This window comes from Gavia stellata, chromosome 21 (genome assembly GCF_030936135.1).
Source record: "Gavia stellata isolate bGavSte3 chromosome 21, bGavSte3.hap2, whole genome shotgun sequence".
Lineage (NCBI taxonomy): Eukaryota > Metazoa > Chordata > Aves > Gaviiformes > Gaviidae > Gavia > Gavia stellata.
In genome coordinates, this window is record NC_082614.1 from 14,629,685 (window position 1) to 14,650,027 (window position 20,343).

The 20,343-nt window shown below is 39.6% G+C and overlaps 1 protein-coding gene across 2 annotated transcripts in view; it reads right to left on the reverse strand.

Annotated features, from left to right (window-relative positions):
• HECTD4 (HECT domain E3 ubiquitin protein ligase 4) overlaps positions 1 to 20,343 on the reverse strand; it is a 77,015-nt gene that overhangs the window by 12,992 nt on the left and 43,680 nt on the right. For both annotated transcript variants that reach the window (XM_059827450.1, XM_059827449.1), the window contains exons 36-65: positions 19,737 to 20,017; positions 19,264 to 19,453; positions 18,320 to 18,401; positions 17,472 to 17,674; positions 17,141 to 17,276; positions 16,264 to 16,446; positions 15,820 to 15,990; positions 15,243 to 15,412; positions 14,695 to 14,810; positions 13,672 to 13,775; positions 13,227 to 13,388; positions 12,953 to 13,101; positions 12,601 to 12,680; positions 12,311 to 12,474; positions 11,534 to 11,771; positions 10,969 to 11,105; positions 10,676 to 10,802; positions 10,293 to 10,430; positions 10,024 to 10,160; positions 9,700 to 9,860; positions 8,926 to 9,107; positions 7,284 to 7,489; positions 6,840 to 6,970; positions 6,406 to 6,611; positions 5,281 to 5,460; positions 3,648 to 4,951; positions 1,707 to 1,914; positions 630 to 853; positions 397 to 548; positions 83 to 189 (exon numbers count right to left, since the gene is read on the reverse strand). In XM_059827450.1, the coding sequence (XP_059683433.1) occupies positions 83 to 189; positions 397 to 548; positions 630 to 853; positions 1,707 to 1,914; positions 3,648 to 4,951; positions 5,281 to 5,460; positions 6,406 to 6,611; positions 6,840 to 6,970; positions 7,284 to 7,489; positions 8,926 to 9,107; positions 9,700 to 9,860; positions 10,024 to 10,160; positions 10,293 to 10,430; positions 10,676 to 10,802; positions 10,969 to 11,105; positions 11,534 to 11,771; positions 12,311 to 12,474; positions 12,601 to 12,680; positions 12,953 to 13,101; positions 13,227 to 13,388; positions 13,672 to 13,775; positions 14,695 to 14,810; positions 15,243 to 15,412; positions 15,820 to 15,990; positions 16,264 to 16,446; positions 17,141 to 17,276; positions 17,472 to 17,674; positions 18,320 to 18,401; positions 19,264 to 19,453; positions 19,737 to 20,017 (6,029 nt within the window). The remainder of the gene's footprint in view (positions 1 to 82; positions 190 to 396; positions 549 to 629; positions 854 to 1,706; positions 1,915 to 3,647; positions 4,952 to 5,280; positions 5,461 to 6,405; positions 6,612 to 6,839; positions 6,971 to 7,283; positions 7,490 to 8,925; positions 9,108 to 9,699; positions 9,861 to 10,023; positions 10,161 to 10,292; positions 10,431 to 10,675; positions 10,803 to 10,968; positions 11,106 to 11,533; positions 11,772 to 12,310; positions 12,475 to 12,600; positions 12,681 to 12,952; positions 13,102 to 13,226; positions 13,389 to 13,671; positions 13,776 to 14,694; positions 14,811 to 15,242; positions 15,413 to 15,819; positions 15,991 to 16,263; positions 16,447 to 17,140; positions 17,277 to 17,471; positions 17,675 to 18,319; positions 18,402 to 19,263; positions 19,454 to 19,736; positions 20,018 to 20,343) is intronic.

Consider the following 20,343-nt stretch of genomic DNA (forward strand, 5'->3'; position numbering starts at 1 on the left):
ACATCATATAAGCATGCCAATACAAAAAATGTGTTTCTTTTCTACGATGTAATACTATAGAAAAATTCTCTAGAGCTACTACCTTCCTGTTTCTTTGTGGGAGACTTTTCAGGGTCCTTCTCTTCAGGTTTGCTCTTCTCAGGAGATTTTGGCTTTACAGTAGGTTTTTTCTCACTTAAGGCTGTTCGGCTAAGGGACAAAGCAAATGTTAGGATGAAAGTTTTCTTTCATCTGTTCAAGAAACCAAAACGTTCCTTGAAGGTCTTTTATAACCTCAAAGTCGCATTTCCCTCTTTGAATCCATACATGGAAGTACAGAGGGAGGGGGAATAAAAACCTGGATTCCTAAAGAGAAATCAAATGTTTTGCAACTGCCAAAAGGCTGAAGACACCAACCTGACACTATTGAGCATAGACTTTTCCTTCGTAGGTGGTTTAGCAACTGGGCGCTTGGTGCTCACAACTTTCACTGGATGCTGTTCTTTGCCCGCCTTGTTGTACTTGCTCTTGTCAAATTTTGGCTTGGGCACACCATATTTCCTTAAAATCTTCCAACATAGAAAGTGAATAATTACTCAGTGCTTTCAAGTTACACAAAAAGATGCTGAAAATAGTTTTCAAAGCACTACCTGAGTAAGCTGGTCCTCTAGCACTTTCTTTGGAGGGCGGACATTTGTGAAGAACACATGAAGAAGGTTTCCAGGAGTCTGAGAATTTATTTGCTCTTTACTAAGATAGATATCAGCAACCTTAACAGGTTTCGCTGGAGTTAAGCTCAGCATTTGCTCAGAATGGACGCAGCTTTTAAATATTTCTGTGAGGACTTCCCGAGCACCGGGGACCAATTTCTCACCTAATTAATAAAAAAAGGCAATATGGTACAAAATGTCACGACAAATGTTTAGAATCTGAAATGTGAAAAAACATCTTGCATTCAGCTAAAATATTGCATCACATACTAGTTGCTCCGAGAGAGAAAATCACTTGGAAAAAATTCTACTAGCAGACCTGACCTTTCTGCACTCTAATACCCCCATTAATCATAGAGAATTGAATGCCTTCTCCTGTTTTGGCCACATACTGCAATTATTATTTGAGTGACTGTAGCAGTAATGAAAAAGTAGATTATTTACGATGTCAGTATAAAAATTACGTTGCATAGGTACACACTGACAGCTATCAATTGAACTACTAGTCAACTGAACTTCCTCCAAGTATTATTCTCCCCTGTTCCTTGACTCAGGATTCTGGCCCACTCCAGGTATATTAGGGTCTATATACCTTTCATGGTGTTAGAGAATATAAATTACTAGCTGTTCTACTTGAACAGTTTCTACTCTAAAATTATGCTGAATCTAACAGTGGTAAATTATTACAGTGGCTATTTTCTCAAAAAAGTTACTAAACAACTTAGTTTTTTGGGTTGGTGAGGAGTTTTTTGTGGGGTTTTTTGGTTGGTTTGGGTTTTTTTACTGTTTGACTAGCTGTGAGGCCAGTTGAGCAATGTTCAGATTGCAAACAGCTGCTTACCAACTGATGAGAGGGAGGAAACTTGCTTTGAAATTACTTCCTGGCTCCCCCTCGTTATCACTCATCAATTGGTGAGTCATACTGAATTTATACCAGCAAGGAGAATCTGACTCCTGCATATCCCCAAAAAAATGCACAATACAAGTGAGGTATTTGCCAATATGAAAACCACATACCTTTTATTGACTTATCATTGAAATAATCTTCTAGTGCTGGGCTCCCTTGTGTGTCAAATAAACTCTGATTTACAGTAGAAACAGTTAAAATCTCTTCAGTTGACATTTCCATCAGTTCATCTTCACCATCCAGACTTGACAAACCAATGAGATCACTACTATTAAATAGACTGGCTCGGATTTTCTCTATTTTAGCTCTTGACCTTATCTGTACAAATAATGAAATTAGTTAACAGGAATTCTGACAAAACAAATTAACTTCCATTTATATGAATTTGGGTCTTAAGCTTTCTCCCCTTCCCATGCAGATAATCACTACTGCATCTCTTCTAGCATTCTTCTACATCAATAATTTGATACCAGAAATCAGCTTTGGCCTAGAAAACATCCTTTCTGAGAACATCCAGCCACTGAAATCACCACGCTGCCAGTTAATCGGGCACAGCTCTGAACCAGCTATTTCACTTCTTAGTCTGGAGACAGCCCTTAGAAACATCAGACAAGAAGTTTAATGTTTTAGATAGGTAACATGTCATTATTTGCAACTCTGCTGTCCTTGCTTCAATTCTCCGATCAGAAAGACAGACCTAAATTAGCACAGGCCTTGAAGTCTCGGCTGCACAAATTGGGAACAGGAACAATAACTTCCTTTGATTCCGAGAATAATCACCACGCATCATCATCAGAGCAGCTACAGACTTGGAATAGGTTTCAATGTGAATACGTTGACAGCTTTCTGTACACGCTTTATGGTTTATTTCAACTCTGGTGTCTTCATGTCAATTAATAGCTTAAGAATAGCAACTGAAGATTTTTCTATCTGAATAAGCTGATTTTCTTCTAAAGGGAAACTGATACAATCCCAGAGTATGCAAAAAACCTCTCTACATTCAAGCTATCAGAAACAGCTGTGCTTTTGCAAGCTTCTGATAAATCTGTAGCATGCAGTTAGTGTAACAGAGAGGAAGGGTTCTTGTGCACAGCTGAAAACCTGGAGTGATGTGGCACCAACACCAACCATCCACAATGCTTTTAAAAATTAATTTGGAACCAGGCATCAACAAAATTTATCATCTCTTCTGAAGTAACTTTACAGAGGAATCTGTAGATGGTTTAAAATATGTGAAAATGTAGTGATTAAGTACTAAATAATTGCCTTGCGGGTCAAACTAAAGGGCCACTTATCTCTAAATTAATCTCCAGCAGTGGCCAGCAGCAAATCTTTGAAGAAAGTTACATGAAAGAGGAAATGAATAGATCTGTTCCTTTACATATTCTCTCAGCCTCCAGAAATCAGCGGTTTAAAGATTTCCTCAGCTGAAGGCTGCACTGACTGCTGTGCTTAATAGCTACCAATTTGCACATCCTCCATGAACTCAATCCCTTATGAATTTGTTTATACTCTTGGCTTCCACAACACCTTGCGGCAATGAGCTCTACAAGCTGGAACATGCAAGAGTACTGCCTTCTGTTTTAAAATTGCTACTTGATAACTCCACTACTAGGTCCCCTCTGTCCTTTGAGAAACAGCAAACACTTATAAGACTGAGTGATACAGAGAAAGTCGATGCAGAGTAAAGTTCTGTGTTCCTCAGCCCCCCGTCCAAGCTGAGAACTCCCAATTTCCTTAGTCTCACGTGCACATTGACATACATTTATTCTGCACCCATGACCTACACTGAGCTACACCTGGCTAACAGTACCTTTCACTCTCCATCATTCAAATTGTGGCCTCAGTCAAGCAGAAGAATCTTTACAGGAGAAAACATACAGCACACTTTTTCCTTTTTCCTTAACAGTCAGATCACAGTGTTACATACAAACCACAAGAAGTACAGTATTTCTCAAAGCCAGAGATTAAAAAAAGTTACTAGAATCAGATCTCATTCTTTCGGAAAAAGCTGACCCAAAAGGCACCCTCTCCTGATTGAAGGCTATTACCTCCACTACAGCAAAACCTTTGATTGGCCGTGACAGAAGTGGCTGGTTGTCCAGAGATGTGACTGTGTACATTGATCCAACGTCAGACACAGACGCTGTTTCTACATTGTCAAGCGGTTCCCCGAGGCTGCCAAGGCTGCCAAGGCTTCCAGTGCTGCAGTGTGAAAGATCCAAACTCTCCTGGCTGGAAACAACATGTGGTTCTAGCAATCCTGGTGGGATGGCCAGTTCCAGTCCAGCTTGAAACTGGTCAACTGAGATATCACTAACGGTCCGAGATATACCCTGCGAGCTGCAGAGGGAAGCCTGGCTTGTAGACGCTGAAGCGCTAACGCTCATGGCAGGTGTGACACTGCTAGAGCTGCTGATATCCAAACTGTCTGCACTACTGGAAACAGTTGGTTTTTCCAGTTCAGTTCTGCATTCTCCTCCTTCTGCTTTGTCCTTGATTTTTTTGGGATCCTCTTCCTGCAAAGGGATGTAGATCTCATCTTTGAAGACTCCACCATGCGCATTACATGCCTTTCTGATTGCACTTCTGACAGTACTCTCCTCCAAGTGAGTTGGTATTCCAGAAATGACAAGCAAGCGGCTATGAGCTGTGGGACCTACTAGTGCCTGACACGCATCTGCTACAGCATCATTTGTCACACCCAATCCTTGCGGATCCTTTTTAGTTAGGTGTCTGAGAATTATAAGCAGAGTCAGTGCTCTGTGAAACCATAACATATCCTCAGGCTTGCTTCCTCCTATACTGAGGATTGCAGCATCTGTTTCAGCTGCTCTGGATGAAGACCGTTTGCCTGAAGATGACGTCTTTTCCCGCTTCATTTTGACTTTTTTCCTCTTTGACAGCAGGCTTGGACTCTGTGGTGTCTGTCCTGGAGAAGATGAAGACGAGGAGGAAGAGTCACTAAGATTTGGGGCACTTGTTGAAGACATCACATTAGCTGTTACGCTCATATTGATAGGTAAGGTTACTTCTGCTACAGCAAGGCAGACTTCCATCAGAGCATGAAAGTATGTTGAAAACCTTCCTTGGTCAGCCCCTCCAACACCAGAACCACCGCACGCATTTCCAGACACCCAGTTTTGCGTTTCTTCATCGTATAACTTGTGAAGTTCTGACTGCAGGGCCATAAGCATAGCTAGACAGGGATTCAACTGAAGGGCAATAGAAGACGACAATCCTGCTGGATTTTTTTTCTGCTCCAGATTGTGAATTTTGCGAAGCAACTCAGCCAAGAGATGGAATATTAATTCCTTCACACATGCTGCCATGTCAGTTGTCCAGAGAAAGTTCCCTGTGTGTGGAAGGCAAGACATGGGAGTCAGCAGCATTTCACTGTTAGTAGCTTTATTACATGAGCTGCAGTAACGGTAATGTTACAGTAACATTAAAAAAAGCACAAAAAAGGTAATTTCAATGGCTGTATGTCAGCACTAAAAAAGACAGGAAGGCTATTCCAAGAAGTGCATACCAACAGAAAATTTCTGGAGTTTGAAGAAAATTTCAATATAATGGAAGAGCTCAGAAATACTTTGTGATCGTAATTTTTCTTTTTTTCCTAAACTCTCCACCTGAGCCAGCACATTATTGGTGATCATTACCAAGTAAATATTCCGTTCTCACCTAAAAATTCCACTACTTGCAAGAGAACTGAAGCAGGAATAGTATCCAGTTCGTCTTCTGATTTTCCATCCCCATCTTCCGATTTCCAAGTTAATAGCTGTTCTGTGAATGCCATTGCCAGGGGGAATTCAAGGGGAAGAGAATGCAAGACCAACACAGCTCCAGGAGGAGGTGATACTCCTAAGCCAAAAGGTCAAAGAAAATACTCATCGTGACTCTAAGGATTTGTAAAGTAAAAGTAGTAACTTATCTTTTAGGATTTTTTGGAGGCTACATTTATGCCAAGTGAGAATTTTCTCTATTAAGTACCTTGTAATAAACAAATAGGAATGTTTATCCTTAACGATAAGTTGATATAATCTATAATTATAAATGTACAGATAACATTCTGTTCACATGATGTATGAAATAGAAACATTTTTCGCCTGTACATATTTAAATATATATAGGACTTTGACAAAATCATTTATTTGTAATATGATGTGTCCGATCAGTATTGAGAAAAGCATCAGAGAGGCTGCAAGTTCAGCAAAAGAAGTTAAGGACCTTCAGTGGAAAGTTTTAAGAGCTTACTGCACTCAGTCACCTTCACTGCTCTAAATAAATCATACTGTCTCTCCCTTAGGCTGGAAGAGTAAAAAGAATATTAATGATTGCTCTTGCTTGAGAAGCAGGGATGACCTATGTATTACTGTACTGCATACATATTACTGTGCATATTAAAGGGCCCTACAACCACCTACAAAAGCAAAAAAAAAAATTAATCTCCAACTCCAACACAGCACCTCAAACAGCGATAGCACCAACTTGAACACTCAAATATTCAAAAACACTACTTTGTGAACTCTTGGAACACACAAAATCAAAAAAAGAAGCAGATCCTGACGGATTTAACAGAACTAACAAAATCAGAGTCAGATGGCTTCCAACTTTTATAAAACCGTGTTTTCTTGGTTAAGAATGATTCTGCTAGGACACATTTCTTAATACCTTGTACAAAAATACTGTCCTAACCAACGGTAGGGGTGGTGACAACATAGGAAGCTCCTACAGAGGCAATGATGATGCTTGTCTCTCTTCTGAGAATACAGTTAAAAAGGGGGGTTTTTGGTTTGGTTTTTTTACCTAGTTTGATGTGGACCTTGTCCGTAGGGGTGATCACTGAAGGGTACTGATTGGTTGTCGGGGGAGGCGTTAGGCCTGTGTTGGTTGGAGAGGCATCTCGAGGATAGCACACTGCTTCAATTAGGTTTAACTGACCATTCCTTTTAACTTTATGCCCAAGCCCGTAGACAAGCACTCGAGCCCAAGGAGCTTTATACAGGGATGAACTAAGAAAAGAGCAAGAACAGTTCAGTTAGACTGTAACTAGCTACTAAAAATCCCAACCCCATCACAGAAAGGTGAAACACTCTGTGGTATTTATCCCACGACCCAGAAAACGAGTCTCTGAGAAGAGAAAAATCTAAAAAAAAAATGAGCAACTACATACTCAGGGTTCACACAGCCTCAGCGGCACACCTTTAATCTTTGCCACTCTTGGTCCCTCAATTACTTACTCTTTGCGGAATCCAGACTGACTTTCCTTACAGGACACAATTACAAATGCAGCCCCAGGAAAATTGACATCCATATTGACTTTGGATTCTGAAATTGGGAACTCTTCAGCAGGAAACTGTTCTGGTGCCGTCTGTAACACAACATTTCATAATGAAAGCCCCCAAGCAAGCAGCAGCAAACCACCTCCCTCCTCTTTTTTTGAAATAAAATACAGCATTGTAAATAATGACATAGTGTGAGGCCACTTCATTTTAATACGATCCAGAGTGTTGCTATTGCTTGTGTTTTCAGCATGCCCAGTATGATCAGAAGAGGAATACAATCCATCCAAAGAAACAATTCAGAGTGAGGGACAGCATTAGGGAAGTTAGAATCATACAAAAAGCAAGGGCTCCTTAGAAAGAAAACCAACACTGCGCATAAAACACTACTAAATATTTTACCTGCAAAAAGGAGCAGATCTGTTTAGTGAGGTCTAACAGACTCTCCTCTCCTTGATGCAGTGTCCGAGTAATGGCAACAGTAAGCCACTCTCTGATGGCTTGCGAATTGCCCTGGTAGAAGAGGTCTGTGGCAGCACAGTTCTGGGAATGGATGCAGTGTTGCAGGGACTGGGCCAAAAGAATAGAACTTGAACTGATTGTTCCATCTGTAATAACAAGTAAGATATGGCAAATTTGGAGGTCACTTCAACATGTTTATGTAGCCTGTGAAACAGGCAGTGGAAAGAGAAGTTTTAAAACACTTGGAAGATTACAAGCCTCTATTTTCACTCCTGAACAAGCGCAAACCTCCTCCCAAAGGTCAGCAGTAGAAAGGATCCTCCCAAGACCAAACTTGCACCCCTGACATGGTTGGTTGCAGATGGGATGGCCCTCTAAATGTCAGCTGTATTCTTCACCTGCCTTAAGCCAACCCTTAATGATGCCTGCCGTACATACACAGAGCTGTGGGTTCAGAGCTGCCTCATTTTGTCCCATGCATGAAGGCAGGCATATTTCAAATTTACTGCATAAGTACAATGAGGACAAGTGACCAGAAGCGCGCTCTTCCCCACTCATTTTAGATGAGGTGAAAGCAGCTTTATCTGTTCTCAAGCTTTCCCCATATATGAACAAGATAGCTTTGGCGTGGCCCCAAGTGGGTCGCAAGCCCTGACATCTCATGGCTGTCATTCTGGAGCTAATGGGAGAAGCCAAAGAAAAACAAAGTGCAGTGCACAAAGGAGTGGGCAATTCACCAAAATGCCAGTTTGGAAACTGTATGGATTAGCAGGACTTGAATTAGACATATTTTAAAGAGGAAAAACTAAATAAAAGCTTGTAAAATTATTCTCAAAGCCATGCAAAGTAGTGCTGTACTCTGCAAGAGGATCTTTTACAGTGCGGCATCTGTTAGAGGTAGCCAAGTCTCAAAGTAACTGGAGGAGGGAACAGGTCTCTTTCCAATGGTAAATAATTACTTTCAATTATTAATAGCCTATATTTAGCACTTCCTACTTCCTCCTTATGCTCCAGCCACGTTACACACATTTCTTTGCATGCAGAATAGCTTTGTCACAATAATTGTCTTTGTTAACACTCACTTGAATTAGCCAAAGATTCTTTTCCATGATTCAGCACATACATTCTCTAATCAGATCTGTGATTCCAGTAGCAAAAGGACAAACCACTTTGTGAAATGAAGAAGAGTTGAATTTTGAAAACTGAGACCCAACTGGCATTTAGTTTTACTACCCTGGATTCAAACTATAAAATAGTCTCAATTCCTTATAGGTATCCCATATGGATACTTCCCCACCCCACTGCTCCCAAGAAACAGAAGACCACTGATGACAAAGGGACAGAAGCACACTGAATGGAATCTTCGGAGGGCCTCTGAACTCTCTTGAACACTTTTCATTACATCATTAGCAAGAATTTCAGTTTAGTACCCTACCACTAAGGTCAGGAGTCCATTGAGACAATTTTTCAAATACCATCATTATTAACTAATTAATCAATAAGTGCCAAATTTATTAGATTTTTCTGTCCCCAGAAAACTACGGTACAAAAAAAAAGAGCTGTGATAAAAATTAGTGTTTACCAGGGAGAGGTGGTGCAAGAAGTTGGTTGGATAACAACTGCAGGTGCTCCAGAGTGATATCACGGATAGCAGGAATATGAAACAGCCGAGTAAACATATGTGGAGATTTGGGGGCAAAAATATTGAGGAGAGCCATGCGGCAGTATAGCTTAGCCAGAGAAGCTTCACTTCGCAAAAGCTCTCTAGAAAACACAAACATCAAAACACAAAATTGCTTCACCACACTTAAAATAAGCCATATCCAGCAACCTGCCCCTGAATCCAAACATACACACCTAATTTATTCTTACTTAAAAGGTTCAGGTAGACCCAAATCTTTCTTATTCACTTAAAGACAGCACTCAGCACATCTAATTCCGATACCAAATTCAGGCACCCGAATTAGAAGCCAACTCTCCACAAAGTCAGTCGAGAGTTCTTGAGCTTTTGGATAGCAACTAACTGATGGTACAAGAAACCCAAGCTTCAAGGAAGGTACCTGTTAGACCAGCATGTAGAAGAACACTTTCACATGACTAAGTAAAATCCTTCCAACAAGACAATTATAATACATTTCCTTTATTACCAAAAAAAAGAAAATCAAAACCCCACTACCCATTAAAACAGGAAGATTTAATGAATCTTTGTCTGCTTTAATCCAACAACTACAATAAGACTCAGAAGTTTACTACTGCTCAAAACAAGATTGTAGTAGATAATTGTACTATAGGAAACAGTCAGCTATAGATCAAGTCAGATAATACAAATGCCTTCTAACTACATTTCTTTTTTTACCTGTGAATTTGGATATTGGTATTATCCAGGGTAACCAATCCATTTGTTGCAGTCCTCCTATAACCAGCGGGTGGCCTTTCTAACATGTCAATAGGATACCAGTATCTTACCAGAACTCCTTCACTTCTGAGATATGTCTCTACTTGTACCAATTCATTTACCTGGAACACCAAAACCAACACTGTCAATAAACACAGTAATGATAATATTTTTTTTCTTCAAAAAGAGCACCAAATCAGCATAATAAACAGTTTAGTACACTTAATCATATTTGCTCACAGATGTGCGATACATTAACAGCCCTCCCAATGTATCTTTACTCACTGAATCAACATCCAGAACTACACCGTGAAGACCAAATGTCTTTAGCATCCCACGAATAGCAAACTTGGGTAAAGCTGTTCCAACAGCACTACTGGTAACGTTGTTACTGTCAGGAGAGCGAGTTACCACTGTCAGACCTGGCCAGAAAGGGACAACGCAATTTTTAAAGTACAGCATTTTCCTCAGATTGACAATTTATACAGTAAATCCCAAGTGCCAGAGCTCCTTAGCTTTTATTTTCCCCTCAAGTTACTTTTTGCTGACCCTACCTTTTCGTACTTTATCAATTGTAAATTTGTTTGCTTCATCTTTTATATCCTCGATAGTAGGAAGGTAGAGGTCTCTTGGGATGCCACCATTTTCCTCGTAGAGGAATTCCACAGTTTGTCGTGCTATATCAACCATTCCTGGTAGGTAGACAGAAGGGAGCACTATTTATTTTCCCCAGCCATGGAGAAAACTTTTTTTTTTAAGAAAAATCATGACCCCAAAACAAATTCTAAGCCCTTGATGAAAACAGCAAGTGAATTTTTTTAAAAATTTAAATTTTCCAGCCCTGAATACAGTAAAACATAAACGAAACACAGATGTTATCTTCACACTTACTGCACATCATATAAAACAGCGCGCATGGAAATAAACATAGCCATACCTAACTGTAAAGCTCCTTTAATCTGATCCAACCCGGACTTCCTCTCAGCCTCATTACGGAATCTTCTTCTAATTGTAGGGAAAACTTTAGTTTCCCAGGCTTTAACCAACAGGGCATAATGATCCTCCTACAAAGACAGAAGTTATTTAGAACACCAAGAAGAAAGAAAAAAGTTAACAACAGCTATGTTTTCCTTAAGGAGGCAGGGAAAACCCTTGTGTGGCAAAACTTGAAAATGTGAATTCGAAGATCTGTATTTAGACTACAAGTTACAAGCTTGCCGTGTTCCTCACCCGGGGAATATCATCGTCGTCGTCATCATCACTTTCATCATCTGCAATAGGAGGGGGATGAGGATCGGGGCCCGACGTGATAAAGTTCTCATAGCTTAGTTCCATTTTATAGTGGCAAGATGTGTCACTGTCATATTCTGCAAAACACATACGGAAATAGTGAGATCATAATGCACTAGAAGGCATGCAAAATATTCCATGAAGTTTTTGAGATACACTGCATTCCAGTCTATGGAAATGTAAAGCATTTTGACATAGCATAACCAATTGGCTGATTCAATCAACTATAACATCTTATTGTATTCAAAGCCCTAATAAGGTAATTTCTTATTGTAGTTGCATTAATTGAGAATAATTTGTGCATCCATATAAAGGAAGACCAAAGTAATTTTTTTTTTAAATTGTCTTGTCTAAAATCAAATAAGCAGGTATTTGACAGTGCTTGTACTGCTCTACCTAAATAGGCAGTACCTAAGGACTGCAGCCAGGATGTGCTTAAATCCTATTTAATTGATTGTAATTTCTCCTGAAAGAGATTTAAAAAAAAAGTTAATCATCACTTTACGTTGTTGAGCCGTAGCAACAGCAGCAATTCTACAAGGAGGTCCATGAGTCCCAGGATCAGAAGCTATGCTGGTGCCAGCATCATTATCACTATCAGAAGCCATGGCAAAAGGCAACGCTTCAAAGTTGGCGCTTATTTCTTCAGCTAGGTCAATACACAGATCAGCAGCATTCCTGTGAGCCTGTCCTTCGGCATAGGCAAACTGGCGAGCTCCAAAGTTAGCACGGACTTTTGTGTTCTGAAAGAAGATGCACATAAAGGTTTAAGATGAGCTGTGGATTGTTTTGATCCTTCTCTTTGCTCTTTTTAAAAAACTCAGCCAAAGGGATAAGCTGATCACATCTCCATGCCATACGGTTTTCCCAGCATCGCTAGCTATAAAACTGGATGTAGCAGGGAAAGTATTAAAGCTTCTAAATACAAACTTTGAACTTTCCTTTCTTCTAGCTTCAAGACACAGCACACTCAGCTAGTATACTTTGAAGCAAGGTCACTGCTGGGAAGGAATACTAATAGAAGGGCTGCTAGCACAGAACAATGCCATCTCATCAAGCCAGCTGCACATTAGAGTCCTAATGGACAGAAAAAGTTCACAATAATGACAAAACATATGTACCCGGGAAGGGTAACGGGATACCTCAACCTAACTCAATAAAGGTAAAAACTATCCCTCTACTTTTTTATAGATAGGTAAGCGGGCTCAATACTTTCTACATAATGATTTTAATATTTCTGAAAGAATATATATCAAGCAACACATTTCTGTTAAAAACTTACCTTTTTCTGAATGTGGACAACCGGCCACATTCCACCAGACACATCTTCTAGATACGGCCCAAGTCGCTGCCCACAATACGTAAAATAAACTCTGCCTTTAGCTGGCTGCCCTGGAGGAGGAGGAGTTCCTTCTGTTCTTTCCCATCCAATTCCTGCTACATCACCTGTAGAAAAACATAATCATCAAAAGAAGAACATGGATTTAATCTGTTTTCTCATCCACTGTTTCCCTTACATTTAGAGGGTTTTCTGATTTACCAGATAAGCAAATTAGCTGTACTTTTACATACCAGGAGAAAGAGTCACATCCAATCTAACACTCTTCCACTGTAGCAAGCTGGAGCCATTGTAATGCACTGCTCGCCCATTGCTGAGAAGTTAACACAAGAAGAAAATGAAAAAGAGCACTGAAACAAGCAAGGATTACAACTTGCTACCAGCTGAAGCCTAGGTAGCTGTGATACTGACAAAAGGCAACTCAACTCTCCTTATTTTGATAAGGAGATATTCTAGTTCATCATTTTAACACGTCAATTAAAATGTACGTGTTACCTACTACAATGTGCTCACAATACTCCTCCCTAAGGAGCTTACAAATGTACTGAGCAAGACCATAACTTTTGATGTACGTCTCCAACGTACTTGTGAAAGAGACAGGTGCCCACTGGGTTTGTCCAAGCACCATCCCGTTTTTCAGCTTCTGTAGCAAATCCAAAGGAAACTATTGGTCCAGTGTCATCATCTGTATCTCCATAGGAAACTATTTCAATTTCCCAGTAGAATGACGGTGCCTGGAAATAAAAATAATTTTTAAAAAACGATTTACAAAACATAGGTAAAATAGAAAATTTTCTCTCTTTTCATGCACTGTTGAATATTAAACAACAGAAACTGTTGTACAGTTGTGAGTTCTTACCTGTACTGGAACTGGTGAAGTGGCATAGATAAATGTGCCCCGAGGAAGTCCCCCACCTGCACTAGGATCAGCCAAAAAGGTCACAGCTGTGAGATGTGATGAAAACATGCATGCTCGCACAGGGGGAAACACTCTTGATGGGCTCCACGTGATTTCTTTGGGCTACAAAGAGGAACAGAGCATTTTATTCTACCAATTACAGTTGAAGTCATCTACTGAAATCCAGTGACACATTCTTTTATGAAATGCACATTTAATAAAACGCATGCAAGTACCACAACTGCAATCACAACAAATCACATCCCATTACAGAAATTCACATTAAATGAAATGTTTAATTAAGAATCCAACCAGTTTGGCTCCAACACCACAAGCAGACCCTCTGCACTCAGTGGCTGGCTTCATTTGCAAGGGGCAGAAGACTCAGCACTGTTTCTGTGCTTACCTGCCTTCTGTCTGCTTGGAGTGGAGGAGGGGGAGGTCGAGCACAGTCACGATACAACATTCGTAACCTTTCACACTGCATTTCTACAACAAGGAGCCTCTCCCCTGTAACAAGAAACCAAACCAAGTCATGAGGTTCCAAGCAAATCTACTTATTTGAGTCCAACAATGCAATCTTAATACCAGTAAATAGAAACAAATATGACATTTGAATTTTAAGAGATCTGATCAAATAGTCTCACTTACCTAATCAACAAAATTAAGGACAAAATCTAATGTATATAAGCAATTGTCTTCCTCATGTTTAATTTATATTTGGTTAGCAAAGACACTGTTATGTTAATTAAGATAGAAAGTTCATTTTAGTGAGCAAGTTTATGACCCAGCAAAAGCAGGAAGTCAAAAGAATTTATGCCCCATGTCAAAAAATCAGTACGCTCCCTTTTACACTGGAGATCATACTGAAATCCCCTTGGTTCCTGCCCTAACATCCCTCGCTTCAGCCACCTTTCCTCCAGTCAAAGGCTCTGCCATGCTCCTGAAATTTGCCCTTGAACTAAGACTTCTGCTGGGCCCACTGCTTATCCTTAAACAAGAGGGAAGGAAATCAAGAGCTCACTGATAAGGAATATGAGAAAGCATTGTCAAAAACAGCAAAAAGGTTGTAAAAAGAAAACACATAAACGATAATGTCAAGGAATACAGAGTAGGTTACACTGGAAGCAAGAAGAGTGGAGAGGGTTCAGAAGCATAGCAGTAAAGAGCTAGTGCCAGGACTTGCATTTTCTGTGATGCATAGGATAATCATGTTCTGGCCTAAACTTTATGCCTAACGTTTAAAATAATTTAGTCTGGTTATTAGCTACTCTTAAGTTAACAGCTCTGCAGCTACGACAAGACATGCTGTACTGTGCTAGCTATCAAACTCTAAGTAGCTGGAGGACAAAATACTGAAATGGCTGTAAAAGCTGTTACATCTCTGAACTGAATACAATGAAGCTGCAAGAACGTGTTGAATACCTACCAGGACTGCACTCCTGTGCTACCAAATTAAGAACTTCTACAGCAGCTGGACACTGTTGAATGAATTCTTCACAGAATGAGCTGTCTTCTAACAGCTGAGCCATCACCAGGCATGCTCTTAATGGAAAAATATGTTTAAAGCATTACAAAAGTGTATGCCAAATTCAAATTTGTCTTTACATATATTTAATTTAAGACTATTTTAAAAAGACAGCATGCCGACTGATCTATTTTCTTTGTCTGGTTGCTTAGCTATCCACTGGAACTTCCACAAGGACAGCTTTCCCCTGCTTCGTAACATTTACTTATATGAAGCATTTGCTCAATGCGTTGTCAGTGTTACAGGGGGCACTTTATTTTTGGTGCTCATTGTAACAACATCCAGACACTGAACGTACTTTAGGAAGCAAACAAGAATTTTTGTATTGTCCCCTGCTGTCACATGTCAATACCAACAGAGGAAGAAAACAAGAACCCATACAGTTTTCTCAAACATCTGTGTACGGTACCAAAACAGACCGAGGTGCTGCACAAAAACCAGCGACTCACCTGGTTCTTATTTCAGCAAGAAGCCGGACCACTGCCATTACTGGAGTTGAGCCATCTCCTGTTGCAGGAAGTGAGGTGTGAATAGATAGACTTCCCTCCTGAGGAAGCAACATGGACTGGACTGCCTGTACTACCTTCTCAGTAATGGACAGTTTATGAAGAGGCAATGCCTGATGGTGGGGGGGCACGGTAAAAAGTTAAATTCAAGTAGTTAGTTTCTAAGAAATGAGGGCGTTTTATTACCTGGAGTTAATTCTCATTTTGTACTATCACAAAACCAGCACCAAACACCAGTCAAAAAAAAGAAAAAAACAGAAACAAAACCAAAAAAACCCGACACAGTATGCAATGGAACATCTTTAAGCACCAAAAGATGAATATCCATGTTACTTGAATGAGAACTTAAATATAGATATCGTTAAGATATGTTTAAAATAATGAGGAAAACGTCACAAATAATCTTTAATCAAAGATGAAACAGACTTTTTACATGCTGTAGATTAATTGCCAGTATGCTGTGACAAAAAAATAAATAATTGATAGTATACTTAATATCGGATTCTTAAAACTACCGTACCTCAGATCTTGGAACACAGAGCCTAGATAATGGAATAGTTAATGTGTCTGATGCTTGTGAGGTCTTTCTACTGTCTATACTGGTAGGTGGAAATTTGACCGTTGCTATACCTTCTTGTTCATTAATAGACGCCACAACTCCAATGCTTCCTGCTATTCCTTTACCTAAAACCTACAACCAAAGAAGGTCTGTGTAAGACTTAAGGCTTTAAAAACAAGAAACACTGAGCATGTAACACCACACACCAACTCTACACACAATTAGAGCTGGGTATTTTAGGGAACAGGAATAACACGCGATAGCAATCTCCACAAGTGTTATTGCAACTGCTTCACAATCGCAGGCAATGTGCACACCACTTCCCAAATATACCAGTGCAGGCAAAACATCATCAAAAGCAACAATTCTCATTTAAGATATAAAATGTGAACGGCGCTGAATTACCTGAACTTCAGAACCTATTTTAATCGTCTCCTTAAAGCCACCCAGAGCGCAAAGGGCAGCTACTGCCTGCCGAGCAATTCTTTGAAGTTTAGCAAGTTTCCTTCCACTGCTACTCCCATTCTCCAAAATACTCTCTGCATATTTCCCAAGTTGTGGAATGTACATCAGAGCCCGAGACAGAACCTGAAGACAGAAGCAAAAATACCAGAGTATGACTTCAAAGCACAACGCAAACAAAAACCAATGCCCCAAGCCTCCAGCCCACACACAGTCTCAGAAGAATTATTTTTGTTCTTGAAGAGAATTATATAACTCAGAATATTCTAAGTTCTCCAAAGTGTGAACAGCATCAAAGCAAGCTCCATTCCCTAATAACTTCTAGAATCAAAGAGTTACATATATAATCTTAGGAAAAGTCTTTGCTCAGGGTTTAGCCTAAGCAACAGATTAGGTGCTACAGGATTCAGAGGAACATAAAAGCAATGTGCTATACTTTCCAGCCAATACTTTAGACCCTTGGAGGTCATGGCAAAGACGACTGAATAGCAAAAGGCAGAATAACTACCCAGCAAAGGCAAGATAACTCCCTAAACAAACAGCATTATTAATTACTCAAAAGAATGACAGGTGAATTATAGAATGACAACACATTCTCTAATGCTGGGTAATTTTTTATTATTTATTCCACCTTAAGATGTCAGATAGATACTACCTACTAGAAAGGGCTGTTTCTATGCAGTTACACATCCTGGTCTGAAGTGTTAGAAGTAGTAAATCGGAAAAGGTAGCTTAGGAAATTGCTAATAATTAAGTTCTCTTAGCTACTCAGCACATGTTTGGTGTAGAATTTGATACTTAATCTTTTCTGTTTGCTTACTTTTTCAGCAGTTGTTGTCCATATCTGAGCTGCATTTGATTCTGGTGCCATCAACAAGCTATGTAGCAAAGCGATCACCTCTGCTGCCATGCTGTTTGCAACATGACCACTAATGAACGGCCTCACAGGATCCGTCCTACACAGAAGAAGAAAGCAATTTGCCCATTAATTTCACAACAAGAGAAAGAAAAGAAGTTTCAGTTGTCAACAACAGTACACAGCACAAAAAAGGGAATTTTATGAATGCCCAGATGATTTTCTAGAGCACTACACATACTGGTATACAGAAAAGCAGAATCTAGACTCTACCTGTAGAATCAAAGTGACCTACCTGGCCAGCTCAGAATTCCTCTCTCTGCAAATAGATGTTTGTGCGGTCTTCTTTTTGTCCCCAGTGGACAACCCACTAGTAGTTTCTGGATTGACAGTTTCTATGGGTGGTCCAACACTAACTATTAGACCAGACTGTGCCCACTTAGTTGCCTTTCGAAGAGCTGCAGCAGCTTCTTCTGTAATAACTTCACAGCAGCCACTCTGAAAATAAAATTGCCATATAAGACAAATACTAATGTTAGCTCTATTTGGCCACACTACGTGATGCATTTAACTCTCCTCCCTCTGCATATGTTAAAAGTACTGAGAACACATCAAAACATCCTCCTGTGTATGTATTAGTCACAGTCATGAGACAAATTCTTTCTGTTGCTTTTTCTCATCTACAAAGAGACCAGAGATCAGTGTGGATTCATTGCCTTTAATATTCCATTCTCAGCTTAAGAGTATAGTTTCTCTACTCTGATCAAAAAGCCACAAATGAGTATTTCTGGTGCAAATACTCAAGAACATGGCTGAAAATATACATGAAAATTTAAATATGTGGTTTAAAATTTGCACTATCAACATGCATTAAACACATCAGGAAAGAGAGTATCAAAGGGACTTAAAACACGACCTACAACAGTTGGAGGAAGCATTAGCTGAAATTTTTTCATCATTTACCCCTGTATTTATATCAATAACTATATAATGCTAACATTACATATAATGTTATCTTTCTGAACAATTCTATAAATTAAACAACATTTAACAAAGGGGATTTAACATGAGTAAAAACAAGAATTCTGACTGGCCACTGATTTTTAATATGTTGAACAATTCTTTAGTTATTTCTTTTCTTACTTTTGTCATGTCTCGATCCATTTTCACCACTTTCTCCATATTGGCTCCAGTTCCTAGTCGGAATGGACGACCTTCTGAGCTACTATTTAAGTGAAAACAAAACATATTAGCTTTGTTTTCATTGATGGAAAAAACAGTTGAACAACACAGTCCAATTTAATATATTATGTGTGGTTTTAAGTTATTTGAAAGCCACACTTGAAACTGAATTGCTCAACAGTAACAGAAATACTTGATAGTTAAGGACATACACAATTGCACTGTAATTTACAAAAGGAATTTAATACTATGGAACGTAGTTATTTGCGTAACAATTTAACCCTTCACCCCTCAAAAACAAGCATCATGAAATTGGCTTTTACTGAACACAAATGCCTGAGGGTTCTGAGTTAACCTTTCATCTAAGAACACCAAATAGCTGTACCTTCTAGTGTCACTTTTAGGGCATGGGTTCAAAACCAACTTGTAGTGGGGGAAGATGAAACTAAGATTAAGGTGTTTTTACGTTCCTTTGCTAGTGGTTTACATGGCTTGTAAGCAAGCCAAAACCAAAACGTCACACTTCATATCCCCCCTCCTTTTGTACATCTGCATACTCCGCTCTGTTTCAGCTTTGCTGCTCTCATCATTGCTAAATAGTCTTCTACACAACAGACAAGTCCAGGAAGCACTGGGATTTAGATTCTTGCTGCTGCTGCCGCCTCACCACAAATTCAGTATAGTTGTATGCATTTTTATCCAGGTAACAGCATGTTAAGCATCAGCCCTATAAAACATTTTTGCATTATCTTATTATTTTGCCAGTAAACACAAGTTGAAGACATTTGCTTTCCCATTTACTATTATGTCTAGGATGCATTTTTCTACAGCTGTAGCACTAAAAAAAAAAAGAAATGGAACTGGCGAAATTGGTTGCTAATGCCAATCCAGTGAGTTAAGATTACCTTAGTAATGGCTGAAGGACTTCATGGGATGACTGGTCTTCCCGTTTATGAATAAAAATAGAAAGTTTACCATCCACTGCCTCACTTTCTTCTCCAGGATCTTTATCACCTTTTATGGAATTTTTAGGGCTGGCTTTTGCCAAAGTAGTATCCGGCTCAGAGGCAGTTGGAGAAAGAACTGTTTGGCAACCTTGAAGTAGAAAGGAAAAAAACAAAACAAAAACACACAACCATGAGCTCCATCAACAAACTTTCTTGCCCTTGAAACTCACGCTAACACACCCGAGATGCATCTAAAACATCACTGTGACACACACACCTTAGTCTGAGAAGAGTTAAATTAAGAGGCAGATGGAAAGTCACAGAAATACCTTCTCCTCCCCGAGCTTTCTGTCAATACAAAAGCTCCTTGCACAAACATCACTTGCTTGGCAACTTCTCAAATCAGCACGACACCAAAAAGATGCTGGTACCTGGTACTACATAATCCGCCAGCTTTGCCAACAGCAGAGAGGCAATCTTGGAGGCTGGGTCACTGGGATCATCTTGTTCACTGTTCAGAGAGGGTACTGAGTAACTCCAGGGAGGCAATTCCACATTTCCACAGTCCTCAACACTCATGAGAGGCAGTGCAGCACGACACAACTGGAGGATTATAAGGACCAACTTTGGAGAAGGACGCTGATCCAAGAGAAGTGACAGAAGCTTAGACACACACGCTGGCTGGCTCAGGATTGCTTTACCTATGTGACTCCTGAAAGGGAAAAAAACCCAGGTAACTGCTGTTTGAAAAAAAATAAATAAATAATTGATTGATGATGCTCTTGGAATTAAAAACAAATTAATTCATTATTTACAAGATGTAATTAAAAAAAATTTCAGTGTCTGACAAAACCTTACCTGCAACAATTCTTACATAACCTGACAGCACTGATTAAACACTAAGATTGAGTAAGTGTCAGTTTACAATCAAGTTTTAGAATGGTTCTGAAAGCTATCTTACCTTCACTACTGTAAAAAAACCAACAAAACACCACCCAAAAGAACCCCCACCTGCTTTCATACATAGAAAAAAATACT